Raw genomic sequence first — 15395 nt, forward strand, 5'->3', positions numbered from 1 at the left:
CATTCAAAAAAAAGGGAACCTGTAAGAAGTTGAGGTATCACAAATTAAAATTATCTGATTTGTCTACTGTACCAACTTGATGTAGAAGAAAATCTGAGGAGAGGATTTTGTTATTTCTTGAAAAGGCACCTTGACAGGTTCACAACATGTATCAGGTCAAATATATTTACATTGGCCTAATTATTTGAAATGTGCCACACTCAGGTAAAAAGAACAGAAGAACCGTAGTATTCACATGTTAAACACATCTTCACATGACCTTCTCCCACAGTGGGGGGTGTTTCATCTTTTCTTTTGTTCTGTCTGTATCCTCAGACTATAAAAGAGGAGGCTGATGGACTCCATGAGGAGCTGGAATATATCCGCATTCTTGGAACAGATTTGATTTTTGCTTGTGGAGAAACTGAGAAACCTGAGGTGAAGAAAAGTCTTGATGAAGTAAGTAGAACTTGTCAGTCTGCAATGCTGCACTTTTTTTTTTATTGACAACGTACGTCCCATTAGTACAAGATTCCTCTTCTGTCCCATACAGATGAATAATGCATGGGAGAACCTGAACAAAACCTGGACAGAAAGATTGAAGAAGCTTGAGGAAGCAATGCTCTCTGCAGTGCAGTATCAGGATACACTGCAGGTAAATAATAATCCAGATGTTCAGTGTTGTCTCTTGTGTAATGTCTAAGAGGAAGCAGTGCTCTCTGCAGTGCAGTATCAGGATACACTGCAGGTAAATAATAATCCAGATGTTCAGTGTTGTCTCTTGTGTAATGTCTAAGAGGAAGCAGTGCTCTCTGCAGTGCAGTATCAGGATACACTGCAGGTAAATAATATTCCAGATGTTCAATGTTGTCTCTTGTGTAATGTCTAAGAGGAAGCAGTGCAGTATCAGGATACACTACAGGTAAATAATATTCCAGATGTTCAATGTTGTCTCGTAATATCTAAAACTGGTAGATTACAGTGCTGTTGGGACATGACTGTCTTGTCTTCAATTCAGGCAATGTTTGACTGGCTGGATAACGCTGTCATTAAACTGTGTGACATGCCGGCTATTGGCACGGACCTCAATACAGTGAAAGAGCAACTCAACGAGATGAAGGTACTTTATTTTTCAAATTTAGGTTGGCCTTGAGATAGCAGATATAGCGTGGGAATAAGAATGAAGGATGGAGGTAGACACTGTGTGGAAAGAGATGCTTATTACTTGGCATAAGTGGGCTGCAGCAAAGTCAGTCACATTAGTAACTTGTTATTACTTTTGCTAGGAATTTAAAATGGAAGTTTACCAGCAGCAGATTGAGATGGAGAAACTGTACCACCAAGGTGAACTGATGCTGAAAAAAGCAATTGATGAGACTGATAGAGACCTAATTCAGGAACCACTGACAGAGCTGAAACATCTCTGGGAGAACCTAGGCGAGAAGATTCTGTACAGACAGGTAGACTTAAGCACAATCTTTCCACTTGTCTTCACCAGTCTCTCATCTGCTTAATATTGACTTTCTAACCGTTTGTCCCACAGCACAGGTTGGAAGCTGCACTGCTGGCACTTGGCCAGTTCCAGCATGCTTTGGCCGAAGTGTTGACCTGGTTGACCCACACAGAAGAACTCCTAGATGCACAAAAACCAATCAGCGGAGATCCAAAGATCATTGAGGTAGAACTCGCAAAGCACCACGTAAGTCCTCAGTTTTCTATACCATTATAATAGATGAAAAATGTAAAACTGCTTTTCCTGTCAGCATAATTTCTCTTGAATCGGCAGGTAATGGAGGTTTATGCACGTAGCTGAAATCACTTGCTAAACAAGCTTCAAAATATTGTCTGAGGAGTGTTTTGCGTCCTTTATTCCAGCTCAGTGCTGGGATTCTTGCTGTAGGCACCTTCATTCACAGTCAGCCAGGGCTTTTTACCCCAGTGTCCCTAGTTTGGTCGTTGCAGCTGAGGCTGGAAACCATGTGCCAAAGCTTCTTCTAAAGCTCAAACTGCAGCCACCAGGGTCAGTCTTAGCAAGTGTGGGCCCTGTGCAGACCAGTTTGATGGGGCCCCCCGCCCCCACCTGTGTTCTAAATTTTTTTTATTTCAAATAAAGACCAATCAAGCAAAACTTGTACAGAAAAACTAACTCATATAAGCACAGTGCTATTCTAGGAAACCTTTGGGTTTAAAAAGCAAAACCATGTGCATGTAAGGACTGGATAATTGAATTAAAACAAATCCCCTTAATATGTAATACTTGGTAACAATAATGAAAACAGTGATTGAATATTCACATAGCAAGCAGCCTGAGCCAACAGATCTATGTTCCACTGAACATAATTAACTTTGTATGAACTTGGCTGTTAATAGTGTGCTGAACTAGACAATGTTGGCACATTTAGACTGACTGGATAGTTCTGAATGAAGGAAACCCTTCCCTCATTATTCAATACCTTCTCTGTGAAATAGTAGTAATTAAAACAAAAGGCAAGTGCATTTTTATAATATACCACTGCATTCCACAAAGCAAAAGGAGCAAGGTCCCACGTGTCATCTTTTTTTCTTTTGATGTACGCACAGAAAATAAAAAGATTTTAAGCGCTCCCAAGTTTCAACCTAATTCATGTTTAATGTGGGATATAAATAAGTAAATAAATAGATAGAAACTCTGAATGTTAAGCACCTGATTCTTATAACATGATGTCTGTTTAGTGGCTCTTTACCAGGAGAAAAATAATCTCTGCATGAATATAACGGTACTAGGATGTCCCTTTAACCAGCCTCTCCAAATGACATACTGATTACGATTTATAACAAATTACTACTCTACCTATAAAAAGTTATTCTGTTGTTATACTTCCTCTGTGTACAAATCCGTATGCACAAGCTGGCATGTTTGAAAATCTGAGATTACATAAAACTTCCACCAACACTAAAGAAAGACAACGTGGATGCAGCAGCTCATAGGTTTGCTTGCTTGTTTTGAGTGCACATGGATCCGAAAGCGCAAGGAAGGGGAAACAGATAAGTTATCTTGTTTTTGTTTTTTTTAACAGTGCCCTCCCCTCCCTCCCACATATTCCAGACCTCCTCCCTGAGCCAGTCTTTCCTGCCCGCTGCCACTGACCCTCCTGCTGCCGCGACTTCCAACATCAGCCTCGCAAGGCCACCGCTGGACGTCTCTGCAGCCATTTCTAAAAAGCGATGTGGTATCAGGCAGGAAAGACGAGGGATCTTTTCTGCCCCGAAGAATCCACTAGACCACTAGGGTGGCTTGAGATATGTGCTGGGAGAGCACCCTGCGACTCGGGGGAGGAGAGGCAAAGCTTAGATCGCCGTGCATTCCCCCAAACAGGAGAGGAGATGGCAATAGGAGGGAGTGGGAGGGAGATGCCAAGGCCGCCACAGGGCCCCTGGGAGCGTGAGCCCTGTTTGACCGGCCCCTGCCGGCCACTATGTGACACCACTAACAGGGAGCATGATTCCTTCTTGCTTCCAAGGGGCTGTGAGTGCTGCCTCCACAGCATCCCCTGGGGACCACCTACATGGCAAAGCACTGCTACCGGGCCAAGCTGAAAATACCTTTCCTGCCATCTCGCCAGTCTGGAGCTTTATTGAACTTGCTTCCTATTTTCCATTGCTACTGGAGTGGAAGTTGAGATTTCTGATAACTTCAAGCTGGTACCTTTTTATCCCTTAAAAACAAAATTTACTACCCACAATTTAAATTCATTGTAAGGGGCTTGTGTTAGAGATGCAACCTGAGCAGTATAATGAAAGAAAACCTTAATAAATGAGGCTTAAAGTGGTTCTTGAACAATGAGTAGAAGCAGAAAATAAAATGTTGTACTTCAGGCGTTCATTTATTTATGCATGCATGCATTCTTGTATTCCACTGTTATCCAAAAACAAGTTTTGGTTCAAAGTGGCTTACAATTTACATTTCCTTACATTGCAATGTACGTTTTGGTGAAGTTAACTATAGGGTTGTCTAATGTGGGGAGGACATTTATAGTTCGTGTTGCTATTCAAGGAGTTTTAGGAAAGTGAAATTGAAACAAAGGCAAGTTTTGTATTTGGTTGTAGAGGTCTAGCGATTTTACGATTTGGAGTGGAAAGTGGTGGTCAGGGATGGTCTCAATTGAAGGGTAGTAAGAATGTCCCCCTTGTGTAGGTGCTGAAGAATGACGTGCTAGCCCACCAGACAACAGTGGAGACTGTGAACAGAGCTGGCAATGAACTGTTGCAGTCCAATGCTACAGATGATGCTAACAGTTTAAAGAACAGGCTGCAACACTTGAAGCAGTGCTGGGAATCTGTGTGTCAGAAGACTGAAGATCGAGAGCAGCAGCTGGAATGGGCACTGCAACAGGTATGGATGCGGGGGCCTCTCGAGGGGAGGGGGATTCTGAACTAACACAGTCCAGTTATATCTTCTCTTAGGCTTCCACAGCTGGTGTCATGATTATTGCAGTTGTCCAGGTTTTACAGACAACGGCAACAATGCAGGCCAGCTGAAGATATCTGTGTAATATTGAGGAAACAGCCAGAGAGCAGCTCCACGGTATCCGCTGTGCTTGTTCTGAAGCCAGACAATACTTACAGCTTAAGTTAAAAATCTTGTGACTGAAATGTATTGGTTAATTTTATGCTTACATGTTATCTGTCAAAACCATTTTATAATTTCTGGCAATAGGATCGGATCTATAGGCATAAAATGAGAGGAAAAACTTTTAAGACTATTCTTACAGTTTTTGATCTCCTGACAGGCCCAAGGTTTCCACAGTGAAATTGAGGACTTCCTTCAGTGGCTGAGCAAGGTGGAAAGTCAGCTGTCTGTATCTAAAGCCACTGGAGGGCTGCCAGAAACTGCGCGGGAGCAGCTCCTTACCCATATGGTAAAGGGTTCTTTTTATTGCTTGGATATCTGTCTGCAAATGTGTTGTATGTCCTTTTGATTCTATGTATAATAAGCGGCTTCTCAGTAAATTGTTTTGTACTTTGTATTCTTGTTTTAGTAGAGAAGCTTTTGGTTAGTTTCATGAGATTAAGGAGAAGTTCCAGAGGAATTATGTCTTTGACTCGTGTTATCTGGTTATTAATAAAATAAAAGCATGACTCTTCCTTATCTCTCTATACCATTCTCAACAAGTCAGGAATGGTCTGGAGAGACTCAAGGAATGAAAATTAGCAGGTAAGAATTCATTTCTCCTTCTTGCAGGCCTTTGAATGAGATGAAACCTGGATGGTATTTCTTATGATGATGAAAGATTAACACAGGTCTTAGTTTCTGGGGTAATGGCCAGTGGATCTCTAGAGGAATTTATGGCCAGATATTAAGGCTTTGGCTGTAATACTGGTATTTGGTTAAGCTGCTTCTTGCACGTAAAAGGGGTTGAGGCAATCAATCTGCTCCCAAATTTGCTTCATAATGATAACACAATGACTCCAAAGTTTTATGATCTTCTCTCACTTTTTATATGTTTCCAGCCGTATGTCTCTGTCAATCATGTCATGTTGCATGAAGTTTGGAGTGAGTGTCTGTAACTCAGGAGTTATGATTTTGCCAAGGAGATGTGTCTCCAGTTGTTTTGTAGAGCATGTGAATGAGAGTGGCTACAGACTATAGAAAGCTGCACAGGAACGGGTTTAGCGGGAATCCCACCTGGGTTTAATCCTGAGGGTCTGTCTCAGTACTGCCCAGGCCCGCCTGTACCTGTACACGAGCTCCTGATCTGGCATGCCCTCCACCCACGACTGGGGCCCGCTTGCCTCTGGGCGAGTCTCTCCCCCCCCCCCCCCCGGAAGGAGATACAGACAGTTCTCGGTTTCAGTAAAGATTTTTGCTGTTTTGCAACAATTGACCCTTGGTAGCTTTTCCAACTTTGTCTGTAGGATTGTAGTAAATGGAATAAATAAAACAAATCAATTGTTGTATTAGCATCTCTCCAATAATATCAGGTGTTTTCTGAGGACAAGTAGATAATCTTCATTTCTCAGCCACCTCCACATGGCGTGTCATTCTTTAAAGTTACTCACAGGATTAGTAGCCAGCAGAGCTCTTCCAAAAACAACAGGAGGACGATTGAAGGATAAAATACTTTATTCTTGAAAGGACCAGACACGGTACCATGTTTCAGCCAAGTGCCTGCTTCAGAGGTCTAGAATCGAACATATATGTAAAAGAGAAAAAGAAATAAAATATGCAAGGTACATTGATGATAAATATATCTAAATCATTATAAAAGAAATGATAAGCTATAAATATATATACACACAGGAAGTTGATTTATTTACATAAATATATAAAAAAGGGGGTATTAGATACTTTAAAATATGCATACACATGTGTATAACATCTGTAATGTTTAAAAATTTAAAAATCAAGATAGGAAACAAATGTGACATTAAAATTAATGCATACAAATTCAATATCACAGATAAAAAAAAGAGCACATAGTTAAGGAGCAGAACAGCACAACTTTATATAGTATTTCAATCTCTTTGAACATATGTTGGTAAAAAAAACACACCGTTGAAAAGAGAAAGGAAGATAAGAAAAATCTGTGGCAAAACACTGGGCAAGTACAAAAAATGGACATACTCCATATGTGTGTGTGGATGGGAATGTGACTAAAATTGTAAAAAAAGGTATCGGGGAGAGAAGACGAGAGGGTACCAGGGCAAAATGCAATAGACTGGCGGTGGGAAAAATAAAAGTGCACAGAACATAAAAATCAGAGTGACGCATAGGAAGACTTTTAACAGTGATGGTTTGAAACAAGGGTTGTATACATAATCATTGGTCAGAAAAATCTCCAGAACGTTTAAATGTGTATATTCTTTTCACCACAATTGAACTCAAAATTTGAATGGGTTGAAAACTCAGGCCACCGTTTCACTTGGGCTGCATCGGGGGTTTTTCCAATTGCTTCAGTGTCACCAACGTTCAATTTACCAAATATTTAGCTTAGCGTGAAAATCACTTCAAGGGCACAGTGGTATAAAGATTTGATCAGATGAGTCAGAAAAATGAGAGCATTAGAAAGCTGAATCCCTTCGTGGGTCAGGGCTAGAGCCTTGTGCCATCCTAAAAAGCAGGTCGATATGGCTGTGCCTGACCTTTTTCTTTATTATGAAGCAACTTCGTATTTTGACAGAATGGATTTCCCGCTCTTCAAAGGTGTGGGTACGAATGGAACAGTGTTGGATGGGTTCCTTACTGCCATGGCTGGTTCCTTGGCTTTCATGCAATAAAGCTTTGAAATTGAAAAAGAAACAAAACAAAGAAAGCTGAACCCAAATAACTGATACATGTTTTCTTGGTTTTCTGTGTAGGAATTGTATGCAGAGTTTAAGGCGAATGAGGAGAGCTGTAAACAGCTTCTTGAGAAGGGACGGCTGATGCTGCTAAGCCGCACTGAATCAACGTCTGGCTCTAATGCAGAGAAGAACATGGCATTGCTGGAGCAGAAATGGCATGTCATCGGTGCTAAGATGGAGGAAAGAAAGGTAAAAATGTGAAAAAATAGAGCATTTAATGGTATCACCTTTTGCTGACTAGTCCTGAAGAATTAGATAAGTTAGACGACAGTTGAATTGGATAAGGAGGGGACGGGTCACAGGGTGTTTATCTATCCTGAAATGTCCTCTCAAGCTGCACACAAGGATATTCCTCGACAGATAGGGCGAATTGATGAACAGACTGGATAGCCCCATATGCTCTTTGCCTACATTTTTCTATGTTTAATAAGGATGATTCCACAGCCCAACTGCGCTTTCCAGTCAGCCATTCTGCCTGTTTAGTGACTGAATGTATAGTTGAATTTTGCTGTCTTTTCTTCCTGTGCCAAAGACAGAGCATCGGCACATCTTTCTGCACCAAACATTTTTCTCTGGACAAGTAGCCCAGTTGCTGACCCCAGACAGTGTGGATGACTCTGTTGGTGCCCAATGAGTCTTTGGCTTCTAATCGGGACATACCGCCATTTTGGGGATGTGTCTCCTGACTGTCCCCTTCCAGAGAATTTTGATTCATCTCCTACTTTTATAACTAACTGTTTTGGCTGTGGTATTTGACGCCACCAAAAAAAAAGAAGAAAATGAAAGCCATACCCAGACTGTGAAGGGTAGCTGCACTATGCAACACCTCGTTACAGCTAAGTAACCTCACTTGAGCCAGCTTCCCTCAGAGAGGGCAATTTCCAAAGCCATTTCCCCACTGTTAAGAAGTTGTGAACTGGAGCCGTCCTTTCCATCAGGCAGCCTCAGGTTTTTTTGTCTGTAACTGTACATTTTCCTTGAATGTCTAGCATAGGATGTTCAGACTTTTTTTTTCTGTTTGTTTCTCCCTTAATTAAAATTTCAGGTGAAGCTTGAAGAAGCGTTGAATTTGGCAATAGAGTTCCAGAATTCGCTGCAGGAGTTCATTAACTGGTTGACGCAGGCAGAACAGAGCTTGAATGTTCTGCCGCCTCCCAGCCTTATTCTGGACACTGTGCTTTTTCAGATAGATGAACACAAGGTAATGCAGGACATATTAATTCTAGAGACCTTATAAATCCTTCAGATCTCTGGCTTCCTGTGAGGGCCTTGTGGTTAGAGTGGTGGACTTTGTTCCTGGGGAACTGGGTTCAATTCCCACTGCAGGCACAGGCAGCTCCTTGTGACTCTGGGCAAGTCACTTAACCCTCCATTGCCCCAGGTACAAATAAGTACCTAAGCCGCATTGAGTCTGCCATGAGTGGGAAAGCGCGGGGTACAAATAAAAATTAAAAAAATTAAAAAAGACGTCACCTTTAGACCTGCTGAGGTCATAGGCTTGGTATTTTGGCACCCTTAATCGCTCTGTACCAGTGGTTAAGCAGGCCTTGCTTGTGGGAGAATGGGGAGGTTGGGGGTATTACATTCCATAAAACCCACTTAGCAGCTCCACATAACACCTTCTACCCTACTCTTGTGTTATTTGCATCCCCTCTTGTCCTGCATAATGCTCAAGGATGTTTTCCCCCTTGCCCCCAACCAGTGGATCAGGGATGGAGAAAGGAGTTAAGATAGGGAGGCCATGGGGAGAGAGGTGAAAATTTGGTCAGGCCAAGGCCTAGGGCCCAGGTGGTCCACCTTGTTCCAGCACTGTTGCCCATCAGTGTAGTCTTCATATTCTGGCTGTCCTTGGAGGGAAAGGGAATGGGACTTGAATTTTTTGCAACTGCATTCAAGGTGGTTTACATAGTATATACAGGTACTTATTTGTACCTGGCGCAATGGAGAGTTAAGTGACTTGCCTAATGGGAATCGAACCCAGTTCCCCAGGGTTAAAGTCCGCTGCACTAACCACTAGGCTACTCCTCCACTCCACTCTGGAGATTACCTGCTACAGGTAAGCAGTTTGGCTTTTTAGCTGTCCTTGTAGAAAGGACAAAATTGCGTATGTGTAACAAGTGCTTGCAGGTTAATCAACCACGGGGAGCATTCCCTGCCCATAAGCATGTCTATGTAAGAGGGCGGTGCAACAGAATTCTCCTAATTGCTGTCTCATTTTGATCAAGTATTTTTGGTTTTAGGTTTTTGTCAATGAAGTAAATTCTCACCGTGACCAGATCATTGAACTAGATAAAACAGGTAACCAGTTAAAGTTCCTCAGTCAAAAGCAAGATGTGGTCTTGATAAAGAACTTGCTGGCCAGTATGCAGTCTCGCTGGGAGAAGGTGGTCCAGCGTTCTGTGGATCGAGGAAGGGGCCTAGATGACGCCAGGAAACGAGCCAAACAGGTGAGCATTCTGAGCTGATCGTTTATGCTGGTCAATGCTGGGAATGGGACTTGATATAACGCTTACAGTAGTTATGAGCACAGACATCATAGCTTCCGTCTCTTTCAGTTCAATGAAGCCTGGAAAAAGCTGATTGACTGGCTGGAAGATGCAGAGAATCATCTGGATTCAGAATTGGACATTTCAAATGATCCTGATAAAATCAAGCGACAGCTCAGCAAACACAAGGTAGAAGGTTTAGTTTTGTTCCTTTAACGTAATCTTAACGAAGTACTGTGCAAAATGCATGCACAGAGCTCTCGCGACAAGAAGTGCTTGAAAAGATTCTAGTCTGCCTAATTTAAACTCCTGCTACTAGACGGAGACCTCTGCATATTCAAAACCAAAATAGTCTGCAGATTGTGGCTTATTTATGCAGGTACACGTACATCCTAAACTGAATTGAAACCATAATATGACTATCTGTGACTGAATGTGATGATAAAATTTGCACTTTAAATGCACATGAAATCCACATGCAAAGCAGTTTTGCTTTTAGGGTAAGTTTTTAAAGATTGATTTAGAATCTACATGGGTAAAAGAGGCTGCACTGCTAGAATGACTGAATCTACCTAAGTGGGTTTTCAGCTGGCTTAGAACCTGCTTGGGAAGAAAATTTACAGTGTCCATTATGCCCTCATTTGAGATGTCCTGCTGTTAATCTGAGTCACAGGAGTTTTTATTTGATATATTTCTTGCCATTAGAATGGAAATCTATTACGATTTGGGTTCAATGTATTCACTTCGGTCTTTCTTGGGCAGAGAAAGTAATTTAACCTAAAAGTTATATAAATTCTTCTCATGAAGTTCTTTAGGTCTGAATCTTCCTCCTTCCTTGTAAACTCCAGGAATTTCAGAAAACTTTGGGGAGTAGGCAGCCTGTATACGACACCACAGTCCGCACTGGCCGCTCTCTGAAAGAAAAGGCTTTGCTGGCAGATGACTCTCAAAAACTGGATAACCTGCTTGGAGAAGTGAGAGACAAGTGGGATACCGTGTGTGGCAAATCTGTTGAAAGGTGAAACAAACTCTCTTTCCTTTTGTATGTGTGAACCAACCTCTTGGTACTGACTGGTCATTTTCTTGTTAAAAAGTTCTATTAAGCAGAGATTCTGACTCTTTCTAGGCAGCACAAGTTGGAGGAGGCTCTTTTGTTCTCTGGCCAGTTCATGGATGCGCTGCAGGCCTTGGTTGATTGGCTGTACAAGGTGGAGCCACAGCTGTCTGAAGAACAACCAGTTCATGGTGACCTGGACCTAGTCATGAACTTGATGGATATTCATAAGGTAAGAGCTGACCAGGAAGAACTTTTGAATTTCAATGTGCTCTCCCATGGGGACTTCAGAGAGCCTCAGCTTACCTAGCTATCCTTGGGGGTGGTAGTGGGGCACGCCTGAGTTTGTCACAGGCCAGGCCTGAGAGAGCCTGGATTCAGCTGCTCTGATGGCATGCCATGCGACAGTAAGGGTCTGTGTTCAGTTCAGCTGTATTATCGCAATATAACCAGGATAATTAGTAATTATCAGGCCAGAATTTTATATCATTCTTTTTGGCTGTGTCTAGCCCATAGTTGATTGAATTCACCAGAATTGTCACTTTATGGTTGTTCATTGTTAATTTCAATCTGTTGGATTTCCTCACATTATTTTTAAATAACTTTTACTTTGTCCACCAGCTTTACCTTTTTATTTATTTTTATTGTTGATTGCCAACCGTACAAAATTTGTCCATTCTAAAAGCCATAAAACCCCCAACATAACATTAAAACAAAAACCATGTAACCCCCTTCCTTCTCCCATCAACTAATTCTTCCCCCCCCCTCCCCCAACTGAGGCAGCATGAAGCCCTAGGAGATGCACGGTCATATAGCAGCAGGACTGGCTAAAGTTTTTGAAGTATACATCAAAATCGAACGTCTAAGAATTACCACTCTTGACTGTTACCCTGATTCCTCCAGCTTAAATATGTGTCCCATACTTTATGGAAGTTAATTAACCAGCCCAGAGTGCTGTCAGTTTAGTCATTTGACAGAGAGAGTCCATCTTGCAGATCTTTACCTGCAGAGAAGGTGTGTTAGGCTGTTTCTCATGCTGCTGTGAAGATTATTTTGCTTGCAGTAAAAAGGCCTCTGGTAATCTGTTATCGTTACCCTCATATTTTCCATCATTCATTGTGTACATCCAGGAGAAGCTGGACTTATTTGTATTACATAACAGTACTGACTGTTTACTTCAACTCGGCTGTTTCTCTTTACAATACTAGAAAGTAATTCTTCGGTTTTCTTGTCGACAGGTTTTCCAGAAGGAGTTGGGGAAGCGTACTAGTAGCGTACAGGCGCTGAAACGCTCCGCCCGTGAGCTTATTGAGAACAGCCGGGATGACACCACCTGGGTGAAAGTCCAGCTGCAGGAGCTGAGCACTCGCTGGGACACTGTGTGCAAGCTCTCTGTATCAAAGCAAACCCGCTTGGAGCAGGCCTTGAAGAAGGTGAGGAAGGCTGCTACCATTTGGGTTTCTGTTGGACATAGGATACTGGACTAGATGGACCACTGGTCTGACCCAGTACGGCTATTTTATGTTCTTATGACAAGCAGGCCGTATTCTGACATGTGGGTTATGTCATCCATGTTGCCCGGTGCGGAGTTTAAACAAGCTAATACAGTTTTAAGAGCACCCACAACGCATGCGCGAGTGCCTCCCCACCAACTGTGAGAGTGTGGGACCATCAGTCTCTTTTCATCTGCAGTGAGGAGAGAATATGCTTGTCCTGTGTTCCTCACAGCATCTGGTGCATGAGCATTGTTTTTTGGGGTTTTCTGCCTTCCCTTCAGGGTGTTTTTTCTTTTGTTTTCTTTCTCTCCCCTTTCCTTTATGGTTTTAGTGTGTTTTTTTCTCCACTTTTAATGTTTCTTTGTTTTTACTGCACTCAGGCCTGAGCTCCAGTCGGGCTCTATTTTTCTGGTGCTTGCCCCTTTTTTCCATCACCATCAAGCCATTTGATCTGGCCACGGCTGTTTTCCCTTCCATGTCATCGAAGGTTCCCAGTGGCTTTAAGCTCTGTAGCTGATGCAATAGGACCATCTTTGGCAAAGACATTCATTCTTGGTGTCTTCAATGTTTGCGACCTAACATTACCCCTTCAAGCTGTTTTCTTTGCCTTCAAATGAAGAAAAGAACACAGCTGGCCAGAGAGTCACAAAGAGAAAAGTTTTGGATCACAGTCCAAAACCTCGGTGTTGGTGTCGGCATCGCCATTGGGAGTTGCTTAGAGGCCTGTCTTGGACTCTGGGAATAGACATGAATCGAGTGGGTCTCCACCTGCCTCGATGCTTTCCGCTGTGCAGGGCTCCCGAGTCAACATGGGAATTCAAGGTCATCTTTGTTGGCACTGAGGAGCATCAATGACCAGCATCGGGCAAAGGCCAAGAAGCATCAACATCAATTCCCCTCGACACATGATACTGGGTGCTCTGGTGCACCGAAGGATTCGGTTCCTGAGAAGTATCAGCACCGGCAGGACTATTTCCCTTCTGTGCAGGAGATGCCAATGTGCTGGTTCTCCACAGCCAGGACCAAGCACCCCTCTCCACCCATGCAGTTTAGCAGTCTTTCTCTGAACTGACACCCCAGGCTTTCCTGATGGCCTCTCTTGATGAGCACATCCAGGCCATGCTCCATGACCTCTTGGTAAGGTTTTTTTTACAGTGTGCATCAGTGTCTGGGGTACTTGCACCAGCCGTGCCTCCTGCTGCTGTCATGGAAGGCCCTCAACCTTGCAGTGAGGTCTCCGACGCCAGTGTCGCATGCAGCACCGGAGTTCACAGCCACTCGTGTTGGCACTCCCTCAATGTTGGTGGATGAAGCTTCACAGATGTCAAGGATGGAACCGACACCTTGACACCATTCTTGAGGACATGTCTCTTTGGTCTCAACCCCCCCATGAGGAGATTTTGCCAACGCCCATCTGACCCCTCTCCTCCAGAGGAAAGGAGGAAGGTCTCCAGTTGAGTGCTTTTCCTTTCCAGGTTTTGTATGGGAAATGGCGGCTGCTATTCCCTCTCACACAGTTGTATATAGTTTCAGGTTAATTACTATTCTGCCCTTGCCGTTACAAGGTCCAGTTGGCCTGTGTATGCTGTTTTCGGTGTGCTTGGGATTTCCACGTGTCAGAGTATGGCCTGCTTGTCCTCAGAGAAAGTGAAAATACTTACCTGTAGCAGGTATTAACACCCCCAGAGTGGATTCAGAACTGCACACAGACCTGCAGACTGGGATATACTAGGGATGGTTGCTGCAGCGGCTAAAGGTGCAAACATTTTAGCAACCAAGAATAAAGGCCAGTGGTAGTTTTGCACCTTGGCACAAATTACAGCAAGTGGAACCAGGGCAGGTTCTGGTGGGCCCAAAGTTTATATATAGAGAATGATGAGGTGGGTCCTAGGCTAAAATGAAGGCAATTGAGTTACTACATTTCTTTCTGGAGCATCTCTATCTTATAAAACAGATTTAGAGGTAACTTGGAAAAGCACATGCAGCTGTGTTGTGTTGAGAATTGGGGGGTCCCGAGCCCCCCCAAGAAGGCTAGAGTGACCTTAATCTGACTCCATCTCTAAATAACACTAGTACCGGGGTAATCAAGGAGTTATTGCCTCTAAGGGAGACGTTAGGTCTAAGGAAAAGATACCAGCCTTATGACAAACTGGATTTAGGCTACAGGTTATACAATGCAGTGAATGATAGCCTGATGTAGCAAAAGCATTTATACTTACAGCCCTTCATCATTAAGTGAAGCCCACAAATCATCATTTGGAATGAGGAGTTTATTTGCTAAGGTATAAGTCAAATCAGTGATGGACAACAGGCATTGTACAATCAATTAATTATAGGAATATGATAAGCTGCAAACAGGTGTCAATTATTTGCTAATCTTTTATAATTTATTTTACCAATTAGAGGTTTTACAAGGGAAAGCAATTAGGTAATTTGTCAATTCTGCTGGACACATTGGTTTCCCTTGGAGAGAGAGTGGCAACCCTATTCTCTCTAACTCAAACCAGGAAATACCCGGATTTTTATAGGTGCCCTCAGGATATGGATAATATGACAGTAGATATACCTGATTGGATTTATGCTAATGTCATGGTTGTCACTGATTGGCTCATGCTAATGAGTAGCTTCTATCTTGCTACGCCTTTCCTTTCTCACACCAGCTGACCACAATCCTGCTCACAGGAAGTCTCCCTCCTCTCTGGAACAGCTAGTTCCCTATTTTCTTTGCACCTGCTATGACTCACTTATTTCTCAACTTGTTTTTCTAACTTACATTAGAGAAAATTCCACTTTGTAACAGATACGGGCTTCCATTTTGTGTTGAAATCCTCCATTTTGTTTCCATATCTATTGACTTAACTTTTAGGCCTCAATCTGGGCTACAAACTAGGCCATACTTTTCCAGGAAGCTCCCAGTTATGTCAGCCATCAGATTTCTGACTCAGCCAAGGTCTGTAATGGCCTGAGCTCTATGACTGGGCCCGCCACCATTCCAGTGGGGGGGTCTCTGGCTGTACCATAATTATACATTCCCCACTTGTCACCCCCTCTGGGGAG

The 15395-nt window shown here is 42.9% G+C and overlaps 1 protein-coding gene across 1 annotated transcript in view; it reads left to right on the top strand.

Moving 5' to 3' along the window:
• Positions 1-15395, top strand: part of MACF1 (microtubule actin crosslinking factor 1) — a 303837-nt gene that overhangs the window by 253561 nt on the left and 34881 nt on the right. The window contains 14 exon segments of the mRNA XM_030220015.1: positions 316-438; positions 533-634; positions 998-1099; positions 1266-1439; positions 1523-1678; positions 4154-4351; positions 4749-4877; positions 7318-7491; positions 8348-8503; positions 9543-9749; positions 9858-9977; positions 10637-10806; positions 10915-11074; positions 12081-12275. Of these exon segments, the coding sequence (XP_030075875.1) occupies positions 316-438; positions 533-634; positions 998-1099; positions 1266-1439; positions 1523-1678; positions 4154-4351; positions 4749-4877; positions 7318-7491; positions 8348-8503; positions 9543-9749; positions 9858-9977; positions 10637-10806; positions 10915-11074; positions 12081-12275 (2166 nt within the window).

Source organism: Microcaecilia unicolor, chromosome 11 (genome assembly GCF_901765095.1).
Source record: "Microcaecilia unicolor chromosome 11, aMicUni1.1, whole genome shotgun sequence".
In the NCBI taxonomy this organism is placed as follows: Eukaryota; Metazoa; Chordata; class Amphibia; order Gymnophiona; family Siphonopidae; genus Microcaecilia; species Microcaecilia unicolor.